The sequence below is a fragment of the Thamnophis sirtalis genome, unplaced genomic scaffold (genome assembly GCF_051295495.1).
Source record: "Thamnophis sirtalis isolate CommonGarterSnake01/CBP01778 unplaced genomic scaffold, rThaSir2_p1.2 scaffold_11, whole genome shotgun sequence".
Taxonomy (NCBI): Eukaryota; Metazoa; Chordata; class Lepidosauria; order Squamata; family Natricidae; genus Thamnophis; species Thamnophis sirtalis.
This window is the reverse complement of record NW_028261391.1, coordinates 37,028,379-37,044,563: the sequence shown is the minus strand read 5'-3', so window position 1 is coordinate 37,044,563 and position 16,185 is coordinate 37,028,379. Positions and strand designations below refer to the sequence as shown.

General features: G+C 40.6%; 1 protein-coding gene across 2 annotated transcripts in view; it reads right to left on the bottom strand.

Moving 5' to 3' along the window:
* Window positions 1–11,077, bottom strand: part of SNED1 (sushi, nidogen and EGF like domains 1) — a 75,650-nt gene extending 64,573 nt beyond the window's left edge. For both annotated transcript variants that reach the window (XM_087725532.1, XM_087725533.1), the window contains exon 1: window positions 10,695–11,077. In XM_087725532.1, coding sequence (XP_087581658.1) covers window positions 10,695–10,904 — 210 coding nt within the window. In that variant the 5' untranslated portion in view covers window positions 10,905–11,077. The remainder of the gene's footprint in view (window positions 1–10,694) is intronic.
* Window positions 11,078–16,185: the final 5,108 nt, after the last annotated feature.

The following is a 16,185-nucleotide window of genomic DNA, read 5'->3' as shown; positions in this document are numbered from 1 at the left end:
GAAGGGAATGTGAAAACCTCTTTGAACCCAAAGAGGCTATGTTGGGAAAGAGAAAGCACCATTCTACATCTTCATTGGCAGTTTGAATTTACAGTAAGGGCACATAGTCAAGTTCAGATAGTAGATTAGATACCTAAAAATGTAGACTACATTGTCATTATTCCAATGGAACTCAATATGTGGTTTGGGAATGTAAGAGTACTGATGTTAGATTATGGTGAAGGCATCAGATAAAAATGCTTTTACAACAGCCAAAATCTTGGTCCATAATATTTCCTCAAGATTTTGGCAATGTTTCTTGAGATCTTTCAAAATTTAGATATTCCCTCAACACCTTGAAAGGTTCAAGTTTCTTTAAATATATATAATTTTAATTATAAAAATCAATTGGAGGCCAATGATACAGTCCACAAGTCAAAGATACAGAAGCAAAGGTTAGGATTAGAATAGGCTGAAGAGAGGGAGGGAGAATTGTTGGATAACCAGGATTCAAGGTTACATAGATGTATGCCATAGATGTACAGAGTTTACGACCAGATGATGTACCTTCCCTGCCATCTCTCAACAGGAAGCCTGTCCTGCCACAGGTTTTGGAGCTGCCCTTCTGGAGAGCCTTATTCCCAAGGTGAGAGACCAACTGCACAGATTTGTAAGCAATGCTGAATTACTTCCAGCTGTATGTTTGTTTCAAATAGAGCTCTTTAGACAAGATGCTATAGTAGATATAGCAGTAAGAGAGCTTCAAAAATACAGACTCCATTAGAAGGTAGCAGACAGGCACAGAAGCTACTAACCCCACCCATCCCACTCCCGCCCATACACATTAAGAAAAAGAACAACAAAAAAGGGGTAGACTAGTATGATACTAGTGTAAAATATGGATCATAGAAATTTGTTTTTTTCAGTACATCATTAGTGGATTGCAAACAGGTAAGTATATTTATATTTGAAAACCTGAAAAATCACCATTAAACTCTGAACAGAATATAAATGTCAGGAACTGTGGTGAACACATCAGAGGTGAATTACCACTGGTTCGGACCTGTTCGGCTGAACCGGTAGTAACTTGGCAGTCTGGGTCTCTGGAACCGGCAGCAACCCAGGCCTGCCATATCCCTGGACCAGTTCTCTCAGCAGTGCTGTAGGCGCCATCATCTTGTTTTTTCCTTCTGCACATCCAGAGCAATTTTTGTTGCACTGCGCATGCGCGGGGACACGTCCCTGAGCAAACTAGCATTAGTGGCAGCCTGAACCTACCTCTAGAACACATAGTATACATCATAAAATGAAATGGTAAACTTCCCATGCTGCTAAAAATGTGGTCTAAGTATTAATAACTGGATAACTTAACAATCAAAATATTAAAATTTTATGTAATAAGAAATCCAAAGTAGTCATTTTAGATTGTTCAAAAATGTGTCCTAGCATTTCTGCACTACTTTCTTTCTATTAGATATAAGAAGACAAACAGTCTCCTCATAAACACTTTCATACCATACTATGAATAAAGAAATTTCAGAAGTTATGTTGATTTGGAAATATCACTGTAGATCCGCATGAAAGGGATGATTGTATACTACTGCACAATGCAATTAATCAACAGTATATGTGGACTTCCTGGGAGGAGAGTTTTACTGATTGAGGAATGATGAAATGTTTGTTTTAAAAGAAATAAAACTTTTGAACCCCAACAGTATATGTGGTAAGTATATTGTGAGAACTTAGTCAATTCAGCAATCCATGGTTAAAAAAAGCCTTAGCTTAGCACAGTAAGGGAATCCAGCCAGAGGAGGAGAGAAAGAAGAGAAAAATTAGAGAATTACATACTTCAGTGAAAAGTTCTAGCTCAGTGATGGCTAATATTTTTGTTGCTGCGTGCTGAAAGCTCATGTGTACACATGCGCACACCCATAATGCAATGCACGTGCTCCCCCCCATCTACATGCACGACCCCCACACATCCCATCCCCCATGCATGTGCATGTGACCCCTGCATGTGTGCATGACCCTCCCACATGCTCCCCCGTGCATGCATGGCAAAGACCTGAAAGCCAACTGTGCCGGCAGGAAGCATGCATGTGCGGTGGAGCTGAGTTATGATGATGGCTTGTGTGCCCACAGAGAGGGCGCCACCTGTGGCAAGCGTGCCATAGGTTCACCATCTAGGTTCTACCTTAACCATTCCCTAGTTTGCTAGTTTTGGGTGAAGAAATGATTTTCTTTACTTAATTGAAGGAGCAATTAATTTCTAAATCCTGCTGATCTAGGATGGTTTAACCAAAAGCTGATTCTCAACCTCTCAGAAATTACGCAATATGGAAAACATTCAAATGCCCATCTAAATATGAAATTCAATGGATTTCTTTGTGTCAATTATAGCCATTACATCTGAGAATGTTACCTTATTGTATGAAGAAGAGGATAGGCTGTCCTCTTTTCTGGGGAAAAAATGGAAGGGGTATATTTTTCTTACGATCTCCAGGAAAAGAGATTCTAAATCTAAGATATTTTAGTATTTTATTACTAACTGGGGTTTTTTTTGTAAAATCACTGTATCTTTTGACATGCTTAAAACATCTTTACCTTTCTTGTGACATTTTCTTATCATGTAAAAGACAGTCAAATTAATCCAACCTCCTGCCTGCCACTCAACTAATCCACTGAATCACTGTCTATAAAGGGAAGTACCAGGGAGGTCTTATTTTCAGGGACACAGGGTAGAACCATTCCTGTGGTCTTTCTTTAGGTCATCTTGCTCTTTAACTTCCTTTCAGCTGGGAAAATTTTTCCAAACCATATGCAGGACTGAAGGAGTTATTCTTCAATTATATTGAGTTGTGTGTTAATTATATATTCAAATTAAATACAGCAAGATACACACGCAGACACACAAACATACTGTGTTTCCCCCAAAATAGGAGCTGGTCTTATATTCTTTTGCACCCTAAAATAAGCACCAGGACTTATTTTCGTGGGATGTCTTACTGGTGGCACTGGTGTGATATGCTACATAGCATCCGGCCACAAGCAGCCACAAGCAGCTGAAGATGTTTGGCAACAGTGCAACAAGGTGTTGGGGCGTGGGAGGCCTGGCTGCCGTAGTACTATGGCAGCTCCAACCCCCATCCCGCCTTAGCTTGATTTTTACGCCTGCACCTCACCCTACCTTGTACAACCAGACAGTGGGTGGGGCTTAACAAGGGCTTATTTGGGGGGCAGGGATTATATTAGGCACAGGCATGAAAATTGGGCTAGGACTTGTTTTCAGGATAGGTTGTATTTTTTAGGAAACACAATATGTGTGTGTATACATACATACATACATACATACATACATACATACATACATACATACATACATAAACACACCTAACAAATAGACACATACATATTGCCCACCAGCTTAAGAAAAGCTTTGCACATCTTAGCCACACATACCACATGAAAGTATTCAATATTCATTATACAAAAATTAAGTCTTGGCTTTTGCTAAACACCCCAGCATTCCTTTTTCCAATTGTCTGAAGCCAGCTGTTTGAGGGAGGCCAAATTAGGAAAAAGATACTGCAGGGATTTCTGGGACTCCACTTTACTGTTGTAGATTATATATTAGTATTAGTGTATGGTGAGGAGTGTATTAGCCAGGAGACTGGAATGCAATTGTAGAGTAGTAGTTTGGCTGCCAAGGTACCAGCTATGTTGTAGGACATGTCATGTGCTTTGCATGGTGTGCCACAAGAGGGCAAGCTGGCTTCGCACCAGAAAAAAGACAAGAAGCTCTTCCTGCAGCATCACCCAAGGCACTCTCCCTCCGTGGAACTGCCTCGCAAATGGGCACCACAACCAGAAAGGTTCAGAGAACAGGAATCTGACTGCCTGCATGAAGCACCAACTTGTCTCCCCACTGAAGTGGTACCTATTTATCCATTCGCTTTCAAATTGTTAGGTGGACAGAAGCTGAGGTGAGTGACAGGAGCTCAACCTGACACACAATGTGAGGCAGGGGTAGGTTTCAAAACTTTTTACTACTTATTCTGTGGGCATGGCCTATCTTGTGGGCATGGCTTGGTGGTCATTTGACTGGGTGGGCCTGGCCAACTTGATGTCACTCACCAGGAGATGTTATGGATTGGATAAAATGTGGTGAAACTCACTTAACAATGCTCTTGCTTAGCAACCAACATTTTGGGCTCAATTGTAGTCATACGTCAAGGACTATCTCTGCCTTCCTCTGGATGGCAGCCTTGTCCTAATAAACTCCTTCTCCTTTCAGGCAATTTTCCTCTCTATTAGCAGCACCAAAATAATCCAGACAATATAAGTCTTCCTGCTGCAGCAGGAGATTGGACTAAATGATCTCTGAGTAGCCTTCTAGCCCTAAATTGTTGTCTTTCTTTCTTTCTTTCTTTCTTTCTTTCTTTCTTTCTTTCTTTCTTTCTTTTTTCCTTCCTTCCTTCTTTCTTTCTCCCTTCCCACTGTGGGAAGCAACCCCTTCCCAAATAACTGCTGAATGTCACTTTGCAAACCTGAGCAGCTTTTCAATTTAAAGCAGGACTCCAAAGTTTGCAGCTTTAAGACTTGTGGACTTCTCTTCGTTAGACCAAATATTTCTAGTTCCTGTAACCATTCATATGGTTTAGCCTCAAGTCCCCTAATTGTCTTTGTTGCAATTCTCTGCACTTTTTCTAGAGTCGCAACATATTTTTTGATCATAGTGACTAAAGCTTGATGCAGTATTCCAAGTATGGTCTTACGAGTGCAGTATAGTAATATTAACATGTTGTGTGATCTTGATACTATTCCTCTGTTGATGCACCCAGGGCTGCATTGGCCTTTTTGGTAGCTTCAGTGCACGGCTAACTATCACTTTGGGAATGTCCACTTAGAGGTGGAATGTTATACATAAAACTCTGATACTGTTTGCAAAATTGAGAGAAGTCAAGCCATTTGGTATTGACAAATCCAAAATAGTAAAGGGGTCCCAGAACAACCATCCCCTTTATGTGCTGATTTATTTCCATGCATTTACTTGCAACGCTACCCCCAAATGCATCACAACAGGAATCAGAGAAGCTGAAAACAAAATGGATCAGGCAAAATAGCATCGCTCATAGGAAATTGCATCCTCTGTCTCATTACAGAATGAAAAATAGTGATGGAAATATTCTAACACTCCTACGTCTTTTTTGCTGACTTGACTAATAGCCACCTGTCAGTTTATGTCAGCATTTCACTGTTACTCATCTCGGGTTTTGAATGGGGCGAGGACTAAAAGTGCCTTTGTTTGTTCATGGTCTCATGTTGTATTTCAAAGATTTAGCAAAAGGCCAAACATTCAGATTATATGAGTATAATCTATTTCTGAACCAACCCTGTTAACACAAATACTCAGTGTGTTGTCATGTTTTAATGCACTGGGTCAACTGAGAAAGTTCTCAGCTGAACTCATCTTTCAAGAAGGAATTCCTTCAAAAATTATCCTTAGAAACAAACATATTTCTAAAGAAAATGTCAACAAACTGATAATCCTCAAGGGCCTGGGGATAGCTAAGCAATTATATTTCAGTGCAATTGATATTACAGCACTGCAAAAAATATTTTGAATACACTTATCACCTCCATGTTGCAGAATGATATGTTTTTTGTGGACTTTCAAATGCACACAAATTTCATGTACCCTGATAGGTGTCACTTCTTGGAATGCTTCCTGGGGTATGTTCATGCAAATACAACAAGAAATCTGTTGGCTTGTCATATAACAGTGATGGCAAACCTATGGCAGTGGTGGCACGCAGAACCCTCTCTGTGAGCACAGGCACGTTGCCAACTGGTCTTTGCGGGTGCCAGAAAATGGCCTGAAAAATTACCCCAAATCATGTCATTTGTTGGTCTCTGTTCAGGCTGTTTTGGGGGCCAAAAATGACCCCAAAATGGCCTGAAAATGGCCTGAAAAAAGCCTTAAAACAGCCAAGAAAAAAGCCTGAAATCGGCCCGAAAAATGGCCAAAAAACAGGCAGGTGTGCATCAGCCAGCTGGTCTTTGGATTTTTGCCGCTCCAGTGTGCACACATGCCCACGTATGCACACACGGTTTGGGCACTTGGTGCTGAAAGGTTCACCATCACTATCATATAAGATTATGGCACGTATCACAAAAGCAAGACAAAAGCTGTATCTGTGGGCAGATGGTCAAATTTAAAACATCACAATTAATCCAGAAAGTCAAGGTTTGACTTAGCTAAAGGAATCTTTTTCACTGACCTATTTCCTGACAAAGCAAAAGATATCTTTTGAGTCTACTTGTGTATTGCTGCAGTAATGGATTCGGCAGAGGTAATGTAAACGTTCATTATTTTGTCCAGAACAGTGTTTCTCAACCTTGGCAACTTGAAGATGTCTGGACTTCAACTCCCAGAATTCCCCAGCCAGCGGATGCTGGCTGGGGAATTCTGGGAGTTGAAGTCCAGACATCTTCAAATTGCCAAGGTTGAGAAACACTGGTCCAGAAAATTGAGTTTTACTTGATCAGAAATTCAAAATAATTTCCTATTTCCTCCCAAGGCAGGGAGAAAACAGTGAGACAATGGAGGAAGACAATAAGATGAACTATTATTTAGGAGGTGGAAATAGCAGGCACATTGGTAGATAAGATTATGCAATGTAGAGTTCTTAAAGTTAAAGAATATTAAGCTCAGTAGAAAACATCTTAAACTTCAAGGAACTAAATTCTAATATTCCCAGAGCAATGATAAGTAGCATTCCATGGCAGAGGAAACTTGTGGGAAAAGGAACTCAAGATAGAAGTTCCTTAAAAAGGAAGTGTTATAAGAACTATTGGGATCAGTTTCAATGAAGAAAAGCAGAGAAAGTGACAATTTTAAAGTATCATACTGGAGTGCAAATCATCTCCAAATTTACAGAATCTCAAGTTACATCAGCCCATGAATCTGGGTAGCAGAAGAATTTGGAAAGACTATGCTATGCTTTTCCTTGAACCCAAAATATTTAGGCCATTATGCCTCCTTGGCTGCAGAGTGTAATTGCCTAATACAGCAAAGACACTCCGATTCTCAACATCCTGTTACAGCTTTGATGCCTTAAATTAAATTAGACTGTTTGACTGTCCCCAAGTAAATCCAGATGGTTTTGGAATAATATAAATGACTTTACAACAAAAAAAAGGCAGAGGGAAAAATCTTAGCAGGCAGATAAAGCTATTCATTTCTAACATTGGAGATTGGAATTGTTATGGAATGGAGGTGGGGATTCCCCTATCCTTCAAGGGTTTTTAAGGAGATGGCCTTCGATTTAAATTTGAAGCCTGAGGAACAATGGCTGCTGGAGATATGGATCCTAGGATAAGTTACATTAAAGGATACTTAGGGAAGAATTATTTTCTTTTTCCTCCATCCTTCCATAAACCTCAAAAGGCTTCTGATTATGTGGTCTGTTTTTCAACAATGTAAGGCGAGGAATAATGAAGGGAAAAGGAGCCTACTTAACAGGAATCACAAAACATGCTTTTTCTAAACTTCTTCAGGTTCAGTTATCTAAAGCAGAGGTCTCCAACCTTGGCAGCTTTAAGACTTGTGGACTTCAACTATTAGAATTCCTCAGCCAGCTTTGTTTTGCTGGCTGAGGAACTCTGGGAGTTGAAGTCCACAAGTCTTAAAATTGCCAAAGTTGGGGACCCTGATCTAAAGCACTGGGGCTGAATGCCTATTTTCCTGGAGAAAGATGACAGGAAGTAGATAAAAAGTTAGGAGTCCCCCGTCTCATCCTGCTGATAATCTTACCAAACACTATTGGTAGTGTTCCTCCCCCTCTCCTCCAGTTTATTGCTCCAAATCTGTATTATGGGAATAACAATACTGCCACACTGTATACTGCATGATATGATGATTAGATTGGGCACCAGGTAATGTACAGCCTTAAAAACAGCTCCTCCAGATCCCAAAAGGTGTATTGAAATGCTTACTTTAAAAAAAAAGGAAAATATTAATATCTAACTGAAAAACAATTCTACTGATTATATAGTATTACAATTTATTTATATTTAAAATAAGTAGAATCAAATTCAATTTCAGTCCTGGACTTACTAATTGCTTTTTGGAGGGATGACTTCCAAGTATGGCCAAGTGTGCCTTTCCCAGGAAAAATTATGAACATCACCTTCTGGGCTGTTTGCGAGTTTTTTTGAATATCTAAAAGCACTATACAAACCGTAGTATTGTTGCTTGCTACCAGCTAGCTAGATTAGATCATAAATTATCATAGCCTTTCCATCTGATGATGATTAGCGCTTAATGATTTGGAAAACAAGATTAGTTTGAAGGATTCATTAATTCACATTGTATTCCTAATAGTCTTAAAATTTAAAATACAGTAAATTTCCATTTGTACAGGAGCTACAAATCTCAACCAGTAAATTTTAATACATTTGAAGAACACAAATTTGTGAAAATCAACCTAAACACCAAGTTATGCCAACTATTTCATTAGATATGATTCAGTACTGATTTTTGTTGATTGCACAACCTCCAGTTGTCAACCATATTATTTATAAAGTGCTCAGTAGTATATTTATTCTACAAATATACTTTGGGGTATGAGAAGAGGAGGAATTCTAGTTTAGTTTCCACAATTACTGGACAGTTGAAAAGCTGTTACAACATGACAAATACAATATGTATGATGCCAAGAAGACAAATATGTTGCCTCTTTTGTTTTCTCTTAAAAAATAAAGCTAAACAACTCAGTGATTTTATAGCATCATCTTATCTCTTATTTTGGGCAAGCTGGTTGTCCTCTACATGTTTTGGAGCACAACTCCTACCAGCTCCAACTATAACATCTCAGCTGATTACAGATGCTTTCCAAAATAACTGAAAGGGAGCAAGTTTTTTTTAAATTTACAACTCATACATTTTAACCCTTTTGATTTGTTCTCTGATTAGAAAACACTCATCAGAGTAAAGGAAAAAGCAGATTCCAGGAAGTTGTTTTAACAGTCAAACTAGATCTGGAGCAGTGGTCTCTATCAGGAGCAAAGAACCTTCATGTGTTTTTTTTTAATCTAGAACACCAACAATGACATTATTCAAAGTGTAGCTTTTCAAACTGGAATACTGAAATAAGTTAGATTAAAACAAAACCTATTGCCCTCTAGCATTAGCACTGTTCAATACAAACTGGGGCTTGAAGCCAGGATCTCTCCTTTTTGTCTCATCTCTCCCTACAAACCATTGATGGCTTTTCTTATTGGTTTCTTCTATCAGTTCTATCGCTTTCTTACTATGAAAAAATCATTATAACAGTTGACTACCTTGCATGCACGTTGTCATATTAAGAGTCAGTCATAGTAAGTGGAACAATCTCTCAATTCTAATCATCCAGTAAATGCAAAATCTCTCTCAAATCAAACTTGAGTACTGGACACATAGACACCTTTGTGTAATTTTCATAGTATCATTACAGAAGTGGTTTGCCACTGTCTTTTCTCAGGATTTTTAAAAAACATAAATTCCGGTTCAAATTTTGGCCCTGAGATTCCTTTAATGGTCCCCCATCCAAATTCTAACAGACTTGGCCCCACTCAATGTTTTAAGATCACCCAAGTTCAACTATTTGTCACCACCTAGCCACACTAAGCAATCAAAACACTGGCTGTTAATATCAGTGATTCTGTGTGAATTCAGCAGCTTTCCTAACTTGTGTTCTTTTCCAATGTGTTATACTACATCTTCCGTGATCATTAATCAGCAATTTGGGGAAGATTGGCATGCCGTCTCTCATAACACCCCATTGTCTTTCTAGCATCCTCTTTAAGGATGTAGGGAGAGGAGGACTGTGGGGAAGTTTAAACAAGATACTTAAACTTTATTATCAGCCTCCAGATCTAATCTTTAGGAAGTCGATTAAGATCTGAGTTTCCTTTGGAACCAGTTCAGTGGTTGAAAGGCTGGGGTCCCAAGGACTACAGTTAAGGGTAAGATCCATTGTGTTTGGGTAAGATCGGTACCAGGGGTGAAATTCAGCAGGTTCTGGAGAATTGGTAATGTAAATTTTGAGTAGCTCAGAGAATCGGCAAATACCACCTCTGGCTGGCCCCAGAGTGGGGTGGGAAAGGAGATTTTGCAGTATCCTTCCCCTGCCATGTCTCCACCAAGCCACACCCACAGAACCAGTAGTAAAAAAAAATTGAATTTCACCACTGATCGGTACCCAATGCTTTGAAGACAGAGCATCCTGAAGCAGGAAGCAAAAAAGCAAGCGTCTGACATAGCAGCACAACCTACCGTAATTGGCAGGCATATCATGGGGGTGGGGGGGTGTTGAATCCCAATGGGAAGCATGGCAGTTAACAAATATTCAGAACTAAAATATGTGTTAGAAAGGGACTAGGGCTGATGCATTATTACTAAGCATATTACTTCTCGTCTATGGAGATTCTCAGTCATCCAGGACATGGTTGTCCTAAAGATGCTTTTGCAAAAGGCCACTGGACTTTCCGACCTAAAGAAGCTTCTTGGATGAGAAGCGAAACGTCTTCAAAGAAAAACCAGAAAGTCCAGTGGCCTCTTGCAAAAGGCACCTTTGGGACCTACGACTTCTCATGAAGGAACCGCAGAGATGAGCAAAGTCCCGCGCGGCGGTGCCCGCACTTTCCTTAGCGCCGACGGGACGACTACTCACGTAGAGCGCTGTGTGAGTCGCACCGAAGAAGGGGAACTTGACGGCGATGGGCTGGAGCCCTGAGCCGCCGTCGTCTTGCTGTGGGGTGGCCGCGTCCCCTTGCGCCGGCCCGAAGGGATAAAAGCCAGCCAGCGGCACGGCGCCCTTCACTCGCAGACGGAACCAGCTGCCGAGCACCAGCAGCACCATCCATCCGGACAGGCCCCGCATCTCTTCGGCAGGCGTCGCAAGCAGGAGCGTGGAGACGGGGCCGGCTGAGAAGCAGCGTGCCTGGCAGGAGGAAGAGGCTGGCAGCGGCAGCGAAGAAGCGAGGAGCTCCCGGGGCTCTGTGGCAACAGGACCACGCCGGCTCCAGAGCCGCCAGGCACGCTCGGCGAGCGACCAGAAGAGCGATTGCTCAGCAATGCCCCGCACGCTCCCTAAGCCTCTCTGTGCGGCGGCGAGGGAGGGCACAGCGCCTCATTCACACAGGTCAGAGCATACATATTCATATCCCACTCAGCCAATTGGGATGGGATCTGACGGAGGCGTCCCGGGAACTTAGGGGCGGAGTTCGAAGGATCAGCCTTCTCTTAAAGCGCTATGAAGATCCGTCGGGGACAGTTAAGGCTTTGACTCGCCGGAGCAGCGGCGGCAGAGTGCGTGGCAGGCAGGCAAGTTAGTTCCCAGGCACACCGAATTGCATTCTTCAGCTGCCGTGCCCAGTGAGTTTCCTAAAGAAGGATGGGACCGCGTGCCACTTTGCATTTTTTCCTTCTTTAGTAAGTCACAAGGGTTGGTTAGCATTTGGCATCCTTTTCAAGTTATTGGTCCAAAAACCCAAACTGGTTTTCTGCTGCAGGCCTCGCTGGGAGGATACCAAAGCAAGGTTTCTGGGCTATACCGAACCATAGACAAGCTAAGCACTTTGAAGTGATTTGCTTTGAAATTTATAATCACAGATGGACCCAGCCTGCTTAAAAATAACATTACTGCACTGTCTCTTGTGTATAAGAGCTCCTGGTGCTCAGAAAACAGGCAATATGGCCTAAAATACTCGTTATTAAGACTGATTGGGGGGGGGGGAAGTATTGGGAACTTTTTTCCTACCATACTCCGACTCTACTTTTCACTACTTCTTGCATGAAGAAGCTTCCATTATTATGGAAGGGATGGTTAAAATCTCACATCTGTGTCTCCCAACCATCAACAACAGGGATCTAGTTGAAGCAAAGGTGCATGTAAAAATATTTTCTTCTATTCCCAGCATCAATTATCAAAGGACATTGTTCTTTCTAGCAAAAGACGACGCTGCCTCATTTTCTTCACTTTATTGCTATTTTCTGGATCTTTCAAATTAATGCTGGCTCAAGGGTGTATAGTGCCTCTAGGGCCACAGTGTCTGATGGTCTCTTCTTGGGTAAGATATCTTATAAGAAAGCTTATGAAAAGTATGATTGTGTGTACTTCTTAATCTATATTATTGAGGGAAAGAAATACTCCCCCCAACTTTTCTTTTTGAGATCAGTTGTTCTACCCAACTTCAGTTCCATACTCTTTGCATTCTCCTGAAATCATAATATGTTGTATATCTTGAGAAGGCTGTCAGATTGCTGGTCATGGGCCGTACTAGCCTGAGATTTGCATTTAGAATCATCAAATTGGAAGGCGCCATTTAAGTTTTGAGTCCAACTCTGCTTGATGCAGGAATCTAATCAAAGCATTTTTGACAGAGACGTTCTGCTTGAACAAAACTATTAAAGTGGTGTCCATCACCTGTCTCAATGAGTGATTCTATGGTTGAAGTACATTTCCTGCACATTTCTTGTATATAAATGAGCATTATTGCTTTAAGTAATTATTCCATGTTTTAAATTATTCCATGTGATAAAGAAGATTTGACCTTTTTTCTGTTTGACATTGTTTCAGATATTTGAAGTGTACTTTCATATTTTGTCTTACACATGCCCAATTTCTTTCATCACATTTGACAATTCCTATCTCTCCCCCCGATCCTCTCATTACAATTTCCATGTCTGTTCTAGTTCATCTGAATTTTTTTTAATGTTCAGTATAAAGGTAAAGGTAAATGTTCCCCTCGTACATATGTGCTTGTTGTTCTCAACTCATCTCCGTTTCAAAGCCAAAGAGCCAGCGCTGTCCGAAGATATCGCCATGGTCATGTGGCTGGCATGACTAAATGCCAAAGACGCATGGAATACTGTTACCTTCCCACCAAAGGCGGGTACTATTTTTTCTACTTGCATTTTTACATGCTTTCAAACTGCTAGATTGGCAGAAACTGGGACAAGTAATGGGAGCTCACTGCGTTACCTGGTGCTAGGGATTCGAACCGCTGAACTGCGACCTTCTGATCGACAAGCTGAGCATCTTAGCCACTGAGCCACCACATCCCTTAGAATATTCAGTATAGTCCATCAGTAATCACAATATTTGAGGTAGGAGCCAAACAGTGCAGAACTATTACTTGGATCCATGCTTCAGTTGATGCAGCTTAAAATTACATTTGCTTTTAAAATAACTATATTGCACCAGTGATTCATATTCATCTCCAGTTTGTCAGAGCAGGAATGTTGGCTATGTGAACAATTGATTGCTTCCTAGCATGAAGCCTGAGAAATTAAAATCAAGGTGAAAGCTATGGGGAAAGGTGAGAGCAAAAAGTTCCATATTTTAAATGTGGTGGATATAAGAAGTAACTGCACTTTCACACTGACAGGGAAAAATCAATTGCTTCAAGAGGTTCAAACATGCAATCAACATTTTTTATCAGGCCATGCCTTATCAAGTGTCAGGATAGTATCACAGCACAGTTGCATTTGGAGGAACTGGCAGAACTCTTGTCAAGGAAGGAAGAGAAAGAGGGAGATTCATTTCACTGGAATGCGTATGTTCTACAAAGTTAAGTGGTACACTGATCCTTTAGTTGTCTTAATGATTGGTAGGCACTTATGCATATAGATAGGAGCCAGTGACCTAGAGCTTCAAAAGCAGTGCACATTAGGGCTTTGCAGGCATATGGTTGCCATTTAGAGATCTTTTGAATAAACCTACTTGCTGTTGATTCTCCCGTGTATTTGTTTTGACGATAGCAATAGCTAGACTATATATATGGCCCCATATTGCTTTACTGCACTCTCTGAACAGTTTACAATGTCAGCATATTGCTGCCAACAATTTAGGTCCTCATTTTACCGACCTTGGAAGGATGGAGGGCTGAATCATATTCGAGCCCCGTCAGGATCAAACTCCAGGCTGTGGGCAGAGTTAGCCTGCAATATTGCATTCTAACCATTGCGCCACCACTGTTTAATGCTTTGCAATTTTTAAATGTTAAAATGTCCAGCAGTAGATTAATGAAGCAAACAAAAATCCCAGCTTCTCTATTTTACAAGTCTGCAAATTAAAATAAATAAAAATAAAACGCAAAGGTGCATTGTGAGCAATAAATAGAAAGCAGTAAATAGCCAGGGGCAAAATGGCTGTGGAAGACAGTGACCTGAGATCAAAAGGAAGTGGACATTCTGCAGCTGTTGCACGGTAGCCAATTGGAAACATTTGCCTACGAGGAAGTATAGCAGATAGACCACACAGCACACTTAGCCAGCATCATTCGGAACAACTATTTGTAAGATGAAGAAAGAAAAGACAAAGGGAGGTTCCCTTCGTGGTGGTCTGGGGGTAGGTTGAGGATAATGTGCATTTCTGTCCTCAAAAACACAAACAAAGAAAAAAAACCTTGTCAGGTAGTTCTCAACCTAAAGCTGTTGTTTAATTTCGGTTTCCTAAGTGATGAACTTTCCATTTGTGTCTGCTAAATTTCATCCTCTGTGAGAAGTTTATTTTTTCCTCCAAATAATTGCAGGACTGTGCATGGGAAAGGAACACCGACAAGAGCAAAACTCCCTTCCTAGATCTTCAAAGTCCATTGATAGTATTGTAGTTGTTCTTTGCAAGAAGGGGCATTTTTCTAGCTTGTTCTGCTAGTTTTTAAAGTGTTTGCTCTGAAAGAGAATGTATTTCACCAGCCAGTTGGTTTGATCAACTTTAAGTCCTTCTAAGAGAAAGTCATTGTACATTTTTTCCTCTTTGCTTTCTTGTAGGGTCAAACTGTATCCCCCCTGCCCTTCAGAGATTCATCTTTCTGTTTTTTTATCCCACAGTGTCTGTTTTTCCATTTCCAAACGTCATATTTGTCAAATTCCAATTGTAAAGTTTCTTGTAGAATAGCTTTTTCATTTCTGGTACCATTCTTATGATGCCAGAATGCAGATGAGAAATGCAGATGTGATATGCGGTCCGTTTTCACTGGCAAAGGGTTTCAGGAGGCCATCACGGCAGAAAACAGATGTGAGTGATGTGGAGCTGGCCACGCCCCCGGTCCCCCAAGGTCAAGCACAACCCTGATGCAGCCCTCAATGAAATTGAGTTTGACACTCCTGGTCTATATCATCTGTTCCAAATCTTCTTGTGAAAATTCAACATTCCTCCCTAATAATTAGAAGATGGACATTGTCTGGTTTTCCAACTTTCCTACATGGCAGTCCCCGCTGACCTGAACCCCATAGTGGATCACACTCACTTTTTTCCGTTCAAATTTACCTGCAAGTACAGTAGGAGTCTACCAGTATCTTCTGTTTCTACTGGCATTGCTCTTGCATCACTAGTGTTTGCCACACGTCAATATGGCAAACCTATCAATGGAAAGTTTTCATTTATTCTTTTTAACTTGTCTTTGAAGACAATTAGTTAGTTTGATCTCTTTGATCAAATATCTGCATTACATTTCCCTATTTACTTGCTTGGTGAGTCTGACTCTATGTTCACTTGTGCAATGACTTCTTGCATCCATCTGCAATTCATTGTCATTCACTTTATCAGTCTCATCACCTGGGCTGAGATGAAGAAGCTATTGTGTTTGACTGCTTGTGATAACAGGATAACCAGTTATCACAAGCATTCAAACCAGTGGTCTTGAACCAAATGGATGTGTGAAAGCAGTGATCTATAATAGGATTGCTGGGAAGCAGCAGCATTGCTCTTTCATAGGATTGCTGGGAAGAACAAGATTACTACCTATAAGCGACTTTCTTTTGAATGGATGTTGTATATGTGTAAATAAATGCATAATTGTGCATTTCAAACCAGCAATACACATGGCCCTTGGAGCCCATAGCTTGTCTACTTCTACTTTGAAAAGAAAGGATTACAATGTCCAATGGGGCGCTCTGATTTTGCATTCCAATTTATACACAGAAGAATGCAGATTCAGCTATCTCAGCTATTAAACAAACCAACCATAGATAACTGTTATTTACTTAACCCAAATCTCTGTTTATTGCATGAACTATAAAGTAATTACACAGTCTGAGTTTCCACAACATTTAGATTAATAACAGGTGAGCTAGTTTATGGTTCAGTGTATTTTATGAATAGGGCAATTGCAAAAAGAAGATAGTTGAAGGGTTAAAGAAAAATATGAAGTTTCAAA